This window comes from Letharia columbiana, assembly GCF_014066305.1.
Source record: "Letharia columbiana isolate WasteWater2 chromosome Unknown Sc0000006_s0, whole genome shotgun sequence".
NCBI lineage: Eukaryota > Fungi > Ascomycota > Lecanoromycetes > Lecanorales > Parmeliaceae > Letharia > Letharia columbiana.
In genome coordinates, this window is record NW_023501042.1 from 331,420 (window position 1) to 347,363 (window position 15,944).

The 15,944-nt window shown below is 51.4% G+C and overlaps 5 protein-coding genes across 5 annotated transcripts; 1 reads left to right on the forward strand and 4 right to left on the reverse strand.

Annotated features, from left to right (window-relative positions):
- Positions 1-2,128: 2,128 nt before the first annotated feature.
- On the reverse strand, positions 2,129-2,779 carry HO173_002814 (uncharacterized protein; the record flags this gene model as incomplete). The annotated part of the gene is made up of 1 exon (XM_037304745.1): positions 2,129-2,779. The coding sequence occupies one exon, from the start codon at positions 2,777-2,779 to the stop codon at positions 2,129-2,131; it is 651 nt and encodes a 216-aa protein (XP_037168238.1).
- A 1,795-nt stretch (positions 2,780-4,574) lies between these two features.
- HO173_002815 (uncharacterized protein) lies at positions 4,575-7,124 on the reverse strand (the record flags this gene model as incomplete). The annotated part of the gene is made up of 4 exons (XM_037304746.1): positions 4,575-5,922; positions 5,974-6,106; positions 6,192-6,398; positions 6,452-7,124. 4 exons carry the CDS (start codon positions 7,122-7,124, stop codon positions 4,575-4,577), a joined length of 2,361 nt encoding a protein of 786 aa, XP_037168239.1.
- Positions 7,125-12,382: 5,258 nt separating this feature from the next.
- On the reverse strand, positions 12,383-13,251 carry HO173_002816 (uncharacterized protein; the record flags this gene model as incomplete). Its single annotated transcript, XM_037304747.1, has 2 exons — positions 12,383-12,892; positions 13,054-13,251. The coding sequence occupies 2 exons, from the start codon at positions 13,249-13,251 to the stop codon at positions 12,383-12,385; spliced, it is 708 nt and encodes a 235-aa protein (XP_037168240.1).
- A 978-nt stretch (positions 13,252-14,229) lies between these two features.
- On the reverse strand, positions 14,230-14,862 carry HO173_002817 (uncharacterized protein; the record flags this gene model as incomplete). Its single annotated transcript, XM_037304748.1, has 1 exon — positions 14,230-14,862. The coding sequence occupies one exon, from the start codon at positions 14,860-14,862 to the stop codon at positions 14,230-14,232; it is 633 nt and encodes a 210-aa protein (XP_037168241.1).
- A 472-nt stretch (positions 14,863-15,334) lies between these two features.
- Positions 15,335-15,706, forward strand: HO173_002818 (uncharacterized protein; the record flags this gene model as incomplete). The annotated part of the gene is made up of 1 exon (XM_037304749.1): positions 15,335-15,706. One exon carries the CDS (start codon positions 15,335-15,337, stop codon positions 15,704-15,706), a length of 372 nt encoding a protein of 123 aa, XP_037168242.1.
- Between the last annotated feature and the right edge of the window lie 238 nt (positions 15,707-15,944).

Below are 15,944 nucleotides of genomic sequence, written 5' to 3' on the forward strand. Positions count from 1 at the left end.
ATCGCGCTGGCCAATCTACCGTTATTGGAAGTCATGTGGATGGTCTCGTGTTGTTATACCCAGGCTCGTCGTCGTCACAGGGTGGCCAATCATCCAAGTATCTTATCCTTTCGAGGCCGACATCCACCACACAAAGCAAGACAATGACAACTGGTTACAGCTCGTCCACCAATCGGAAGAGAAGTCGAGAGCCGCCGAACAATGCAATGGAAGTCTTGCCACAGAAGTCCATAGATTCCGCACTGCATTTGGTAGCCATCAATGAAGCCTACTCGGTCCGCAAGTAACAAGCAAGTCACCACCACACCAACGTCATCATCCGCTCGATGCCCTTCCGCCGAATCCGAAGCCAGTATGGAGGATGACACCACTGGCATGGACTCCAGCGCGAAAGCCTTGGTCCACGGAAGGGCCAACGGCGCAACGAACGCTCTTACATTTCCATGACTGAGCTCAAATTGACCAAGTGCTCGCGGACGCGTATATGACTCTCACCCGTTGAACAGCCACAGACACACGGCGAAGTCTCGATCGAGCGATTGCGACGCCAAAGAGTATGGAGGCTAGAAGGGAGAGCGCAACCCGCTCACAAGAGTCCAAGCTTGCCGAGGCAGAAAAGGAAAACCGATGATGCTCGTTCGCCGCAGCGATAAGACGAAAACACCGCCGTCCTGGCGTAGCTCGTCGGTCGCCTGCGGACGGCTCATCGCCTTACCGATGGTGACGAAGCCGACACCTTTTCCTGACCATGCCGAGAAGAGAGTTCCCGGCTTTCGCCACCAAAAAAAAAACACGAGGGCAACAGACGGAAGCCTGCAGCCTGCAGGTCACACCGACTGGCTCGACGAAAACAGGAAGCCTACATCTCATGTCCTGCAGACTCATGAGTAAGTAAAAGCCATGTTATGTTCCCAGAAAAGAAGCCAGTCGCGAAGACAGCACAGCTCAACGCAACGGAGCCGGAAAGGATCCATCCGCGCGAAGAGAACAAAACAGCAAGCATTCCCAAACCACTGGTCCGATCGATAGGACAAGGGGAAGCACAATTGGCCCTGGGTGGGGGGGGGGTCCTCGACGGTAGTAGAGCCAAGCAGGGCCGCGCAGGAGGAGTCGGCCGGACTTCGCCGCCGACGTGAGGTGTTGCAGCAGCAGGCCAATTTCGAAGAGCGAGAAAGGGCAGGGAGAGGATGTGGAGGGGGATACGAAAGGCGGTGAATACGCAAGCGGGCACGACGCTCGAACCCGACGGCCCCGACGCTCGTGGGTCGGAGGTTCGAAGTACGGAGACGATCGAGTATGGTTCCATGTTTTTCACTCAGCACAAAACAGGACGGATGATCGTGGATAGATGATATGCTTGATGCTTCAGTAGGCAGGGTTGGAGGACAAGAAAGTCGACGACGGGGCCCATAGGGGGCATTCCCGAATGCGGTATCCCCGCGCCATCATCCCCAACGCCGTCGCTCTAATCGACGATTGAACGATGCGCCTCCAGAGGAGATTTGATCGGCGATGGAACAGACAGCAAGCGCGACGGATAGGCCGAGCTTGATGCCAGAGAAAGCGGTAGGTGGGCCCGCGTACGCCAGAGAAAGCGGTAGGTGGGCCCGCGTACGCCAGAGAAAGCGGTAGGTGGGCCCGCGTACGCCAGAGAAAGCGGTAAATAGGCCCGCGAACACTATTTGGAAGAAGACAAAATCAGCGGAAGGCTGGGGGAGAGGTCCGAGGCTGGGAAAGGGTGGAAGAAGACAAAATCCAAGGCTGGGAAAGAAAGGGTGGGGGAAGGCGAGGTCGATGGATCGGGGAACGAAGGACAGAGGGAATGGGTGTCTCGGTTTCGTTGCGGATGGACTGCGCCGGCCTCCTCGTTGTCGCTGTGGGCCTCTTCATTATTTGTTGCAGGTGGCTGTTTGGCCAAGATCGTGACGGGAAAGGTTCCGGATGGGAGTTTTGCACGGTGTCTTCGGTGTAGCATACATAGCAAGCATGGTATCTCAGAAGTAACAATCAAACAGACACCTTTTAAGCCCAACGCCATGGCTCGATGCACCGTTGCCTTAATATGCATACCGTAGTCCCCTTACCCTTCATACCATCATCTCCCATGAGCCGTAAATCCAATGGCCTATCATCCGCCCTTTTCCTTACCCTCATCACCGACCTCTGTCTTCGTTCCCTCGTTCTCAGTATCTGCATTCTCAGCATCTTCCTCCTCCTTCTTCTTGAACAGCCCATAAACACTCCCCACCCCCCGCGGCGCGATACTTACCCCCTGAAACCTCGCCTCCGCCAGCCTCTTCCCAGCCTTCACACTCTCCGTCACCCACTCCACGCCTACAAACTTCACCCCCTTCCCTCTTACCCTCTGTATCTCCTTTTGGATCTTACTCCCAGACAATCCACCTCCTGCACCTCCCCCTCTGCCGTCGTTCGGCTTGCCCACTATAACGTGCGTGACGCTACGCCGGCCGAGGGCGATTGAGATATGGGCCCCGTGTTCGGCGAGGAGGTGCTTGAGTTTGTGGTCGCCGATCGCAGGGGCGGTGGAGCCGTTGATGTAGATGCAGAGGCCGGTGAAGATACCTCTCTCCTTCTCTTTCTCCGGCGTCGTGGGTTCTTCCGGTTCGTCGAGCAAAGACTCCGGGTCCTCCCTCTTCCTCTTCCGCTTCTCCCTCTCCTGCGTCCCCAACTCCGCCTGGCTCCCCTGACTGACCATCAAGCCCACATCTCTCCACCCCTTCGGTCTCAATCCCGGCGCGCCCTTCTCCCACCCCCCCATTCTCGGTCCTGCCATCCCGGCCAAAATCCTTCGACCCGGCCCCCACGGTATCAAAGACCCTCTGCCCTCCCCCTTCGCCGGCGCGGAACTGGTGTCCTAATTTCAAAGTGCGAGAGGCGCGCCATGACGTGCTGCCTGCGAGACGGTTGTCTGCCCGCTGATGGCCGGTGGAGGAGGAGTTCCAAGGGTCGAAGGTCTTGCGGAGAGGTTCCGGGGCAGGGGGTATGTGGGGGGTGGGGGCTGGGCATTGTTGAGCGTAGGAGATTCGGGAGTGGGGTGGTCTGTCTGGGGAGGGCGCGCGTGGGCGAGGCGAGGCAGGTGTTGGCGGTGCCTTGGCAAACAGAGACAGACCCTGTCAAAATGACGAGTGGCGGGTGGCGAGTGGCGAGCTGGAAGCTCGCAGCTTCAGTCAGAGTCCGATGTCCGATATTGCATGACAAGATGATACTGGTGGTCAGTGCAGAATCCTGTTTCAGACGCGATAGTTTGGGCGTGGCGTGGTGGGCGTTCCTGCAGTTTGCAGACTGAAAATTGGCTGGTGCGGATAGAAGAGCAGAGACAATGACTGCCAGATCCAGCTTCGGTTCTCGTGTTGTCAATCTTGTGGATCCCCGTCACTGGGTCTTTACATGCGTCGAAGATCAGTCCCCGTAGATGCTGGCTTCCTATTATTCTTCGTTGCTAGTGCTACACGCTACAGCATCTGTCATCAAGTCATCAGATAATCTTCTTCGGATCTTCGGGTTGTTGAATACAGTTTACATGCGAAGCGCAGAAACATGCAGGTGCGTGGAGGAGTCAGGAGAGGTAAAAACATTGGAGCGGCTAACTCGCAAACTACTTCATTCGGATATGTTCGGAGGATAGAGGATAGAGGGACAGACCCGCGGCTGGTTAGACTGAATCATGAACGTGCCTCAATTGTGCAGTACATATGCGCTGCAGATGACTATGGCACTGTGCATTAGTCCTGCTTCGCCGGCTAAGGATCCGTAATCTACAGGTCTGACAGCAGTAGTAGTGGTAGAGTAGCCTCTACGCCCCAACCCCAACCTGGCTGTTTCACCAAAGATCTCCAGTTTATCATTGCGAGCTCCTAGGGCCATCTGGACAATGTCATGCGAGCATGGGTACAGATGTACAATCGGACTTACTCGATCCCACACTCGATTGCCCTTTTCGGGGAAACTGGTGACATGCGAAAGGGCGATTCAAATATGCGAGCCAACCGTCTTCCATTGTCATGCTACCCTAGAGTTTGCCAATATCAGATCGGAATACTCTCGCAAGCCAAAAATGCTAACACTATCCAGCTGCTCATCTCCCCGGCCTAGGTCCATCACAGGCTTTTTTGGTTGAATTAAACACTGTATTGCCGTCATAATACCGCTGCTTTCACACATATCCATCGTAAAGAAAATCGTAATCGTAAAGCCCACCTCTCTTGCGCGGGGTATTGACAAATGGGTTCATGAAGAAGTGAAGCTCGTGTCGTTATGTCGTAAATAATTGGTGGAGTAAGATATGGTAGAAATGGAGTCGTAACGGGGCTTCTGGGAAGCTTGAGTAGAGGTCATAGAGGAACATGAGATGACGGATGTGTCTTTGGCGTGGCGATTGGTCATGCCACAGAAAAGACATTAGAGAGATTTGTATGCAAGAGTGGTTCGTAGATGGTCCAGAATACAGCTGATCATTGAGCGTCAAGATTAGTCGGATTGGCCAAGTCTTTATCGATCTGACCTCGCACTTCGTCCTGCGCTAATATGAGTGTCCAGAGTCGTGATTCCTTGGCTCACCGATGAGCGCGTGGAGTTGCAATGCTTCGAGGTCGATTGGCGCTGACGGGCTTTACATCGCTTTCGTACGAGGTGCTGGCGATTTTGCCAGCCCCACTGCCCTCTCGGCCCATCTTCCGACGTTTCATGGATTCCATGTCATCATTGCGACTTTCAGGTCGAGAAGTATACTCTTCATCCTCGCGCATTCGCTTATTAGATGAGTTGACACCATTGGCCTGTGTGGGAGCGTATGGATGAAGCGGTGCCGTCGAGTAGTGTTCTGCACCGTTATTGCCGTTCGTCACTGTACCGCGAGTATCACTCATTGGATTGTAGAGGTTGCCCGATGGCGCAGCGCGAGGCGGGGTATGATATCCGGCGGCAGACCACTGTTGTTGGCTGCCATTGGATGTACGGGGTGTTGATCGACCGGAACCGTTCTGATGGGATTGAGACCCATTAATGTCAGAAGGAGCTTGGGCATGTTCTCCATGCAAGGAGCCCATATGCGAGGCTGAATTGTAATGATTGTATTGACCGCGGTGGGGAGCGTAAGCGCTATTATCGTGCGAGTACTCGCCCTCCGGCTCATGCTCTGCTTCCTCGTGGCCCACCCGATCAGTTCCCTGGCTGTGGCCGTAAATGTCGTTCTTTGAGTCACCGTGTTCGCTCTCTGCCTTTGATCCTGGCGCGCGTGTTGCAGGGGGTCCCATATCTTGTTTCCCGTAAGAACTTGATGACAAGGGCGCACCATGTGACATGCCCTGCTGTTGATGTTGCGTTGCATATTGACCTTGCTGCGGGGCAGCTGAGGAGTACATTGGTCGGTTATTATCGTATGATTGATGACTTTGATACGGTTGCAAAGTCGGCATCGAAGCACCTGGGGGGGTTGTTGCTGGCGTAGCCGGCGTTGAGTGTGGGTGACTGTCGAGCATTAAGGGTTGAGCATTCCCGGGGATGCTCTGTCCTTCCCAACCATAGGAACCCTGGTTGCTTAGTCCCATGCTGGTGCTTGATGCGCTAGTTGGAGGAGTAGGAAAGGTGTGAGCTCTATCCAAGCCCGGTCTCCCTGCGCCTGGATGAGGAGCAATCGAGTGAGGTTGTTGGGAGTTCATAGAGCTGCCCATTGAATGGTGGTGGTGCAAAGATGGAGCTTGCGAGCCTGGATGACCCACTCCCCCACCTTGTGCCTTCGATGTTTCCAGTCTTCGACGATCAGCTGCAGCCATCACTGCATTCGTCCTGCTTTGATTTGTGGGATGGTATAGAAGAGCCCCAATGTTATGCACAAACAAAGGATACAACGACTCTGTGATCTTTTCCTTGTTGGCAAAGTCTAGGGCCCGGTCGAAAGGAATCCTGTATCTGAATTAGCGTCAAGAACACATCCAAAAAGCTCCAGTTTCATACCAGACACCCTTGAGATGCATTGGACCGATCTTAACCACATGTCGGGTCTTTTCGCTTTTGAGTATTCCATCTCGTCGACCTCGAGTCATTCCCGCCACATTGAGGAGCTTTGTGCCATTGATCATATGATTATCTGTCAGTCGCATTAGTCCAGTGTGCTTGAGCTGTGATGCATCTAGTCAAAGTGCATGATGCAAGCTGCATGCAATGGGCCTTACCATCTCTCCGAGCAACGCACACACCCTTAGCTTCGACTTGAAAGCACATGCATCCCTCGTCCTCCCACAGAGTTGCAGTTACCCTGGGCTTCATACCTGAGGGAGCCACTTGGCCAGTTGTATCCGGATTTTGTGGAGGGTAGTTTGGAGGAGGGCCAGTGGGCGCTCCCACGTACGTATGCTGTGCAGGTCCGCCAGCTCCCATCGCTGTTTTGGTTAGCCAAAGAATCGCCAGTTTGGTCAAGAACTGTTGGGAATACCTGGTAAGGGTAGCAGTCCCGAATTCATCTGCCCAGCCATAGAAGAGGACACTGGGTGGCCAGGGCCTGATGGAGAGGTTATGCTGTTGGGGTAGCCATACTGGCCGTAGCCTGGAGATTGCGCATAACTGCCAGGTCCTGGTTGCAACGGTGGCGGCTGTTGTGCATAGCTGGAATATGGGGTCATACCGCTTGCAGTGGTGGAGTGAGGTGCGTACGGTTGTCCTCCCGACATCTGAGGCTGTTGCGACTCGAGGTATTGGTGCTGCTGGTTCATTACGGGCTGATAGTGACCGGTAGGCTGGTTATAATGACTTGACTGCGTATAATCCGAGCGCCCTTCAGAATCCTCTGGCAGTCCGTGGATCGGAGCCGCTGAGCACAGAGAAGTTGGTGAAGGCGACGGCGTCTTTAGGCCGATCCCACTGTTGTTGTCAGAGTACGAGCCTGCGTGGGTGGTAGAGTATTGGATGCCGTGAGCGCTTGACAAAGGCTCTGAACCTCCGACCCGGGCGGTTGTTGACGTGTAGGACTGAGGTAGGTGCAGATCTGGCAGGCGATCACTGGGGAGCTTTGGACGGGAATAATTTGAACTGTGCCACGGACTGTCAACAGGGCCACGGTTTTGAACCTGGGATATCGATGGGAGCTCCAGTTTTTCGGTATTGATCATCAATGGCCTGATTGACCTTTTGGAGATTCTATTGCTCAAGACTGCGACGGAGATGGGTACGGCAATTCCAGACAGTAGTCTTCGCTTGCGACTGCTGGCTTCGTAAGGGGAAAAGCGCAGCTCGTCACGGTAGAGTTTGTATATGGCTTTTCCCTCCGAGACTCGAGAGGATCAAGAGGCTCCGATAATAGTACACGCGTTGTCGTCGTCTCGGTAGTTGAAGCAATCCAATTGCTTGGCAGGTGACCTATATGAACGGCGTCTAAGGCGAGGGTGTCTCGAATAGGAGATCTATCAAATGTGTGATTGGGTATGTAGAGCACTGCCAATGGGTGTGGTAAGAATCCAGGTGGGATATGGGTATGCAAGGCGGGTCAGGCTGATGTACAGAGGATTGTGGCAGATGATTCTGCGCTTCGACTAAGGTGCGGATGTGCCTGAAGAAGTACTGCAGCGCTGTATCAAGACATCAAAGGCGTGTCACTCGTTTCAGGTCGTTAAGGGGGGGGCTTTGAGGTTGTTTGCTTGCTTTGATGCAGGTAAATGCAAGTGGATCGCTGTGCGCTGTAGCGTGCTGGATAAGGCGGAAAGAGGAAGGTTTCAGTGCAAAAGCGCTTCGAACACGCGTCTATGAGGTACTGGTGTTTTGAGGAACAAAGATCGTGTAGATGGCCGTTATGCTCGTAGAGTTTCGTTGACTAGTAAAGTTGTCTTGGGGGGGGGGTTTGGAAAAGTTGACGTCTCCGCAGCTGTAGAAGCTCAGGTTAGCGCTACAAGATCGCGCAAAACGTAGGGCATGAGGATGAAAGGAATGATGTTTGCATGACTTCCGTCGTACATACGTACCTCCTGGCTCGTGAAAGGTGCATGCAAGAAGTGCAGCGCTGAACAAAGCTCTGCCCACTTCCCAGGCTCAGGGAAGGGAGGGGGATTCTGTGAGAGGCACAAGACGGCGGAGGCTGGGAGTGCGCTGTTAGCGTGTAAGCTAGTTGCTTCGGCGTCTGGGAAGTCCGCCGTGATGATAGGATACCTTACACCCGTGACCAGCAACCAAATCTCGGATGATGTCTGCTGCTAATATATCCCGGATGAGAGCAAAAGCGAATGATGGGGATCTCGGTTTATAATGCGTTGGAGGCGTCCAGGTCCAATGAAGTAGATCAGATCTGGGAGAAATGCGCTCTGGATATGCGCGAGGGCAATCTTGGGACTTATGTTGCGCTCTGTGCGATACGTGTCTTGTTGGGCAGCCAATTGGCCGGGAGCGAATAATGTTAATGAGAACAAGGACACGCGGTTGCAATTCAGAGGCAGAATTGTGAATTGGGCTGTGGTAGGAAGACTGATAGACAGACGAAGGTGGTGACCGTTGAAAAAGCAGTAGTCATGCAAGAGAGCGGGAGACGGGCTCTTTTTGATGCAACTCAACGGCTCGGGGCGAACTACAGGGAAAAGGCTGGTCTTATCAAGTCAGTGCCAGGTCTCAATCAAAATGATAGTTTGAATGGGTATAATAGTTTGTGGGAGTTGGGGCAAATTGCATTGTTATTAACAGTAATCAAGTCCTGCCAACAATTGCAATATCAATAGTAATAAAAATCATAATAATCATAATAATCATAACTGATCTACTGTACTAATTTACACCATTGATCGAGGGAAGAAGAATGGCCGGCGGGAGTAAGAGAAGAAAAAAAAGCCAGGGATTAGTGTAGTATGGGTCTAACAGTCTGAGGACTCTAATGGTCGGTCCGTGTTCAATATCGAGAGAGAAAGCTGTCTCTTCCGCTTTTAGGGGCCTGCACATGCAGGCAAGCGAAACTCTCTTTTTCAACTGTCCTATCCTTTCCCACAAAACCCCCTTCTTACCCTTGTCTGCGAATTTGGATCGACATCCCAAGGGTGACTCTTGATACGCGGGCTTGAGTCAGCCCAATTGGTCGGCCCGGAACACGCTTGGTCCACTACTGTACTGGAACCGTGAAGATCACAAGGTTTGTGGGAGCATATTCACCTACCTACGATCGTCCGCTCGGCTCGAATTGAAAAAATCTCCCAACCCGAAAAAGAAAAAAGGGAAAAAAAAAGAGAAAAAACCCCCCTTGGACTTGAGATGCCTGTAAGAAGAAAACAGTTCATGCATTCGCGATCGCGACGATAAGGCAACTTCAATTCGTCCCAGGTTGAGAGTGTTATTTGCATGCACGCATTGTGCAATTTGGAAATTAGAAAGGGTCAGTGTAGACGCTCGGGACTCGGGAGAGCAGTTGAGCTATAATCTAACTGGCGGATCCACCCATTTTGATGGGCCTTCCTTTCCGAGCCATTGCAATTATCGTGCATCTACGGCGACTTCCCTTTAGTTATACGATGCAAATTCTCAGCGATCCTGGGTTTTCGGTTTTCATAAGCCCCGTGGCAATGATGACTATGACTATCAGGACACCCAGTTCCCATTCAACCAAGCGAGCCGAGACACGTAAATCCCCCACGTGATTAGCTGTCCGACTAATCAAGGGGATTCAGGCAAACGACTGACTGACTGAATGAATGAATGAATGAGGCACAGCGCCTGTGAGACGAGGAAAGATGAAAGGGAAAAAAAAGGAGGGTGTGGTGCCCTCGGATGTCCCAGTTTGCTGAAAGATGGGAGGTTCGAGGCTAGGAGAGAAGACGTGATAGGACATGCCAGAAGAATGTCTGGGGGAACGGCGAACTAGAGCTGGAAGAGGACTAGACTTTGACGTTTCGATCCGCGGGTGGTGTGTGGAGAAGAGAACCGGGATGAGCGATTTGATAGGCCGTCAGCTCTTCGTGGCTTTTGACAACGCATCAGCCCACTCACAGGAATTTCGAGGTGCGGCGCTTCTATCTTTTGGCGGTGAACCCAAACGTGGCATAATTTACACACTTACGGTAGCAGTAGCAAACCACATGTCACACATCCTTCACCAAAACAGAATCCTTATTACCTGAGTATTCCCAGATTTCAAACCAATAATTGCCCCGATAACGAGCCTGCTGATCTTGCCTTGGAAGAGGGAACCAAAGATTTTCATGGCATAGGCAGATTCTTCCGACCATCGGAGTTATTATGCATGACCTTTGCTGACTCCTCTCCTTCCCAGCCCCTTAGATATTCCTGTATTGAGAAATAAAGTAGGGTAGAGTAGTAGACAACCTTTTCAAAGTACAACGGCGATCTGCATAGGCAAGGAGGGGCGCCGACGCCGCGCAATTAAGCTCACACCGCATCCCGCCGCACAATGCTGTGCATATGTCTCGTCTCGAAGCGTATCTTCTTGGAAAAATAGCATTTGAAACATCTGTGCCCTGATGCTTAGATCTCCGCGTCCGGTGCGGTGATGTCAGCTTCGGCGATTGCAGCATGTTGATAGGGTCTTGGAGTGGAGCAACGTACCGTGGATTGATTGGCCTGATTTCATTTTTTTGCGATAGTGGTTACCCTTAGATCCCGCTCTGGTTCCCATGGGTATGCGAGTGTATTCCTGGCCTAACCGTTGCGCTCTGCCTCACGGGGAAATGGGAGATTCCGGAAGCAGGCGCAGATAATCTTTAGCTCTCTCTGCTCTCCAGGTTTCATCTTAACCATCAGCCTCTTGACAGCTTGATCTGAGCATGTCAACTATCAGAAAGCGTGAAATTCCATCAAGGCTGTGAGTGGATGGCAAGGTGTTGCCCGGTAAAGGGGGCGGGGGGAGGGTAGGGTCAGTCGCTGAATGGGGAGGGAGGGTCTTGTGGAGTCTGGGTTGAGGCGAGCGAATAAGAGAGAAACACGTCTGGACCCGCCGTCCACCTCTTCCCACTTTTTCTTTCATGGCCCAATACCCAGCAGCGCAGGAGGCCAGGCTTCTGTTCACATGTTCTCCCCACCACACGCCACACACGAAAAGAGGGAAGATTAGCATTTATCAATATCGAAAGGAAGGAAGGATTCTTTCCTCGCTATCGGATCACCAGTCACGGGCCAGTCAATTGGTTTTTTGGTTTTTAACCTTTTTTTTTTCCACTTTGTACTTTACGGCCGTGCATAAAGTACATTCATTAGCTTAATACTAGTGTAGGACCTTATCGCTAGTACTACTACCTGCCGAACAAGGGGAAAACGGCTTATGCCCTTCCTTATGCAAGCTACCCCTCAATTCCGCTTATCCTTGCCTTGGATTACTCCGTCTGACTGGCTGCGCATCCTTTTCCCTAAAGGCAGCTAAAGCCAAGTCCCCATGTATCATGTACCATGTATCATGTTGTGCATGCTGTAGCGGAGCCGCAGGAACGGTACCTACCGCCAACGTATGCAGGATCATACATACTACCTACATACACACAACTTGAAACACTCCATCAGCCGACCACATCTCTTGGAGCTCGGTGGGATCAAAACTCCATCTCTTGTACGAGATTGATGGCGCCCATTCGAAAGCATGGCTTGACAGACCACCGTGGCAAATCTTGCTATGAGTGAGACACTGAATTTGGGGAAATCCTGCCACAGATCCTTATTGGGAGGGTGTAAAAGACGGATCCTTCCGGACCGTCGTGAAAGCTGAAACCCAATGAACTACACAGCATCAAGAGCATTCAGAAGTGAAGGCGCTGAGACCGTGAAGCTTACGGCCGAACCACCATTTCCCCACTTAACTCGGACTTCTAAAAATGGGATTCAAGATTGTACAGCCTGTTCCAGTAGCCTTGATGCACATACTCCGGGGCTGATGCTCAAGTTTTGACAATTCCGCAACAGCCTTTGGAGCCAAAAAGGGACACCCCCTAAGGCTGCGAGCAGAGCGCTCCCTCGACTGGCATCAGTCTGCTACCCAAATCTTCCGAAAATCAATGGGTCCAATGACGCATCTGTACTCGGAAGACCAGCTTCCTGCCTTCTATGTCTTCAACGGGCTGTGAGATTAGGAGGTTGACTAGTCTGGCACTCAGAATCCCAAGGTCTGCGTGAACACTGGGATACGAAACCACATGAGTTGTACGTAGGCGAAACACGATGTTTCGGATGATTTCCTCAGACTCCATTTACGCTGATCACTAGGCGCTTGCTACGCTATTCCTCGAGTTACCAATTTTAATATGAAATTTCTTAAGCAATCTCCGTAATATCTATGTTGCGGCTTGCGCAGTTAAGCGTGTCAGCTAACCCTTTCCCATTCCGTTCTTACGGAAGTATGGAATTCGCTAGTGGGCTTGCTCCGATGATTACCCTCTCATGGCAAGTCACAGTCTATTCAAGAGATGTCTGCCTCGATATTCATATTCTTTAACCCTACGACCAGCTCCTCCGCACCTTTCATGTAGGTGACCGGTGCTCCATGAAGACCCGTGGTCTCTAGGCCAGACACCAGCTGGTCTGAATGAGTGAACGAGCGTCCTTGTAGGCTCATCTCTCCAACAGCTGCCACCTCATGAGTCCGCGTATCTGCCAGCCCGTGGAACAGTCTCCCCGGACCCAACATAGAGCGCAAAATGCCATGCAACTGCCCTCTCGGTGACGCTGTTTCAAAAGGAGAAGCCAGCAAATTGCAGCGTCCAAGCTCAGCGGCCATGCCAATATAGGTCTTCTCGAGCCTGTCGGCATATGCGTTCCAGAGACCGTGGAGGTAGGTGAGATACCTATGCGGCATGGTTCTTATAAACCAATATTCGTGTTCCGTTATATCCTCGAGCGGCCGTCGGATAGGCCTCGCTGGGTGAGAGGCAAACATGCGGACGAAGTTAATGTATTCATCTTCTGAGATCTAGCACAATTAGGAGTCAGCATTGCCATTCGTAGACAAGGACTTAGTAATAAGACATGTTTGAGGAGTAGAAAGACTGTTAAATGGGGATCTTATTCCCCCAGCATGTCTCGCGACTCGAAGAGCAGTCTCGAAAAAGGACTGAAAAGTGCCTTCCTTACCTGAAGGTCTGCTGTTTGATTGCCCATGTGCTGAAAAACTTTTTCGACGCAGTCGGTCCACGCGTTCCAGGTGGTCATGATTCCTTGGACGGCCTTGGATATATCTGCTTCGCGGTCCATTGATTCTTCCGCCAGCCACGAAGGGCGCACAGGCAAGGCGGGAACTTTACGTGGGTCTGAAATGCTGAGGCAGTCCATTGCGTTGGTGATTTCGAACCCCATCATTGAACTGTGAGCTGCTGGAATTTTGGTGGTGGTCAGTGTGCAAACAAAGTTGGCACGCTGATAAAGTCATCAATGATGACCCACACAGGTTTGCAATCAAGAAGTGTTATTGTACAGGTACACAAAGATGTGTTGACAGAGCCTTTGTACGGAGTGTTGACAAAGCCGTTGTCAACTCATCTTCAACAAACGCCTTTTACCATTGTTCTAGGACTCGCAACCACCGACGCAATACTTTGTCAACTCTGAGATGGAAAACTTGTTGGTGACGAAAGAGACGATTCATATGCCACCGCTGTTGTCCGCCATCAGCCATGCAAACCGTAAAGCTTGAGCTTAAGCATGTTTCTGGAAAAGAGTTAGGAGACCGGCCGTGTTCCGCCTTCCCTGGCTTGTGTGTCAAATTCCCAATCCTGGGTCCCCAGTGCGACCAATCTCTGTGCCAGTGGTCGAGACCAATCCCTGAGTCTTTCAGCAAAAGATGGTACGCTTTGCGGCGTTCTCTAAGACTCCCAACTCAACGGCTCTCTCCTCTACTACAATCGGCAAGAAAATAACTTTTGCAATTTCAACCCGCTTTCTACATTCTCCCCAAGTACATTCCTATCAAAGTGGAAGCAATCCAGACATCCATGGAAAATCAGAATCACAGGCTCACAGCTCGCTTGCCGAGGTACTCTACCTACCTCCTGGCCAAGTGCTCCTGCATGACTACATTTTATTCAACAAAGTGGGATTCCTCAGTGTTGATTCAAAGATTGGACATCCTGATGCAAACAGTGGAAATCGTCAGGTCTTCGATGATTCTCTCAGCAATTGATTTGAAGGAGATGCTTCCATGACTACCAACGTCCTCTCCGCTTTGTACAGATGTCCAGCTCCAAAGGCACAGCGCAGATGTAGCACCTGATAGCCAGTCCAAATACTGATCCCAGACGAGAAGCATTATTGTTAGAAGCCCATTTGCTGCATGTGAGCTTCCAAACCAGTTGCGGGGTTATCCTGCGCGTTATCGGGTTCGCTGGCCGAGTCCAGCATCTTATGCAACAGACCAGTCAAACTCTCTGCTTTTGGCAGATTGGAGGACAGGGACAGATTCGCCAGGCCAAAGTCGCCCTCACCCTGCTGAGCAAGCTGTAGCTTGCAGCGGTTCATTTTCTCGGCCAGACCTTGATGAACTTCCTCGACTCTGGTAGCCCACATGTGCCAGACCTTCTGAACGGGTGTCTGAGCCAGGTCGGCCAGCATTTTTACGATACACTCGTGCTCGTCATACATGTTGTCTCTGAGCACATTCGATAGATTGGGTCGGTGTGGGAAAGCTTGAAAAGTCCGCACGAGATCTGTGTACTCATCATCCGAGAATACCAGTCCCTCTGTCTGTTTGATCATCTGGTGTAAGATATTGACGGTCTGATCGGCATAGTCATCCCAGTGACCAAAGATAACCTCATCAGCTTGGCTCAAAGACGTACCATGCTGGTCAAGGAAGAATATTGCGTCCCATAGGCCAAATGTGGGTCGTGGGGCCAAGTCTGGCGCTCTGCGGGGGTCAGGGTTGTTTACGTTGTAGACACAACTCATATCGTCCGGGGTTTGAAGAAGTCTGGGTATGGTATGTAAGCAAACTAGAGATATATGGATGGTCAATGGCCTACAAAGGATTCGGATGAGGCGCAGAGAACAATTCATAAAAGCTAAGCAGGCCTGAAGCTGTCAAGTCTGGATTGAAGCTTCCGAAGCGTGTTTTGTATCGACTCGTGTTGACAAAGAGGTGTTGACAATACCAGTGTGTTCTATTGTTGCCTGAAAGTTTTGTGACTCAGACGTTCTTTATAAAAAAAATATTACAAGTGAAAGAGCACCACGTCTTTGTTGCTTTTGTTTTGTCTTCATATCCTTCTTCGACATTTTAAACTTGCCGATAATTCCTCTCTTCCTCAGCAGCAACCTCTTCACATACTCTTCCACAGGGGTGCAATCTCTAAAACTCACCAATCGCGTCTCAACCATCGAACCAAAGCAACACCAGACTCACGCTAATCTCGTCTCCTAGATGGATAACTCGACCACCCAGGGTTCCGCATCCAATACTTCGGTCACATCTACTCATGTATGCGATTCTGAGAACGGGCCGCCTGGAAGGTATACATGCTACGACATCGGCACATTCCTTGCTCTTTACATCGTCCTAGCCACAACATGCACCGTCGATGTTGCCGGCGAAGCATATGAGCAGAGCGAAAAGGCGTCGAAGGCACATCAGAACGTTGAGATCACTGACGCTCACGTAAAGCTGGCCAGACGTCCTGGCCGGAAAGTAAGGCGTGATACAGGTGAGAACCAAGCTGGAGAAAAAGGAGCGGATGAGATATCACGAATTGGAAAATGGTTGGAGAAGGTTGTGCGGAATCTGAAAGCTGAATAATGGCTGCATTTTTGGTTAGTATCCCAAATAACAGGTGAAAAACCTCTCTCATCTACATTCCCTACTCGTTGGCCCTGGACTATTCCATGGAATGCTGTACCGTGACTGCCTCGCACAAAGAGCTAAGAGCACAGTACTCGACAAAGAGAACTAGAGCCACGCTTCAGGTTCATCGACACAATGCCATGTTCAAGCGCTCTTTGTCGAGGACCACACCCAATCTTTATATATTAACACT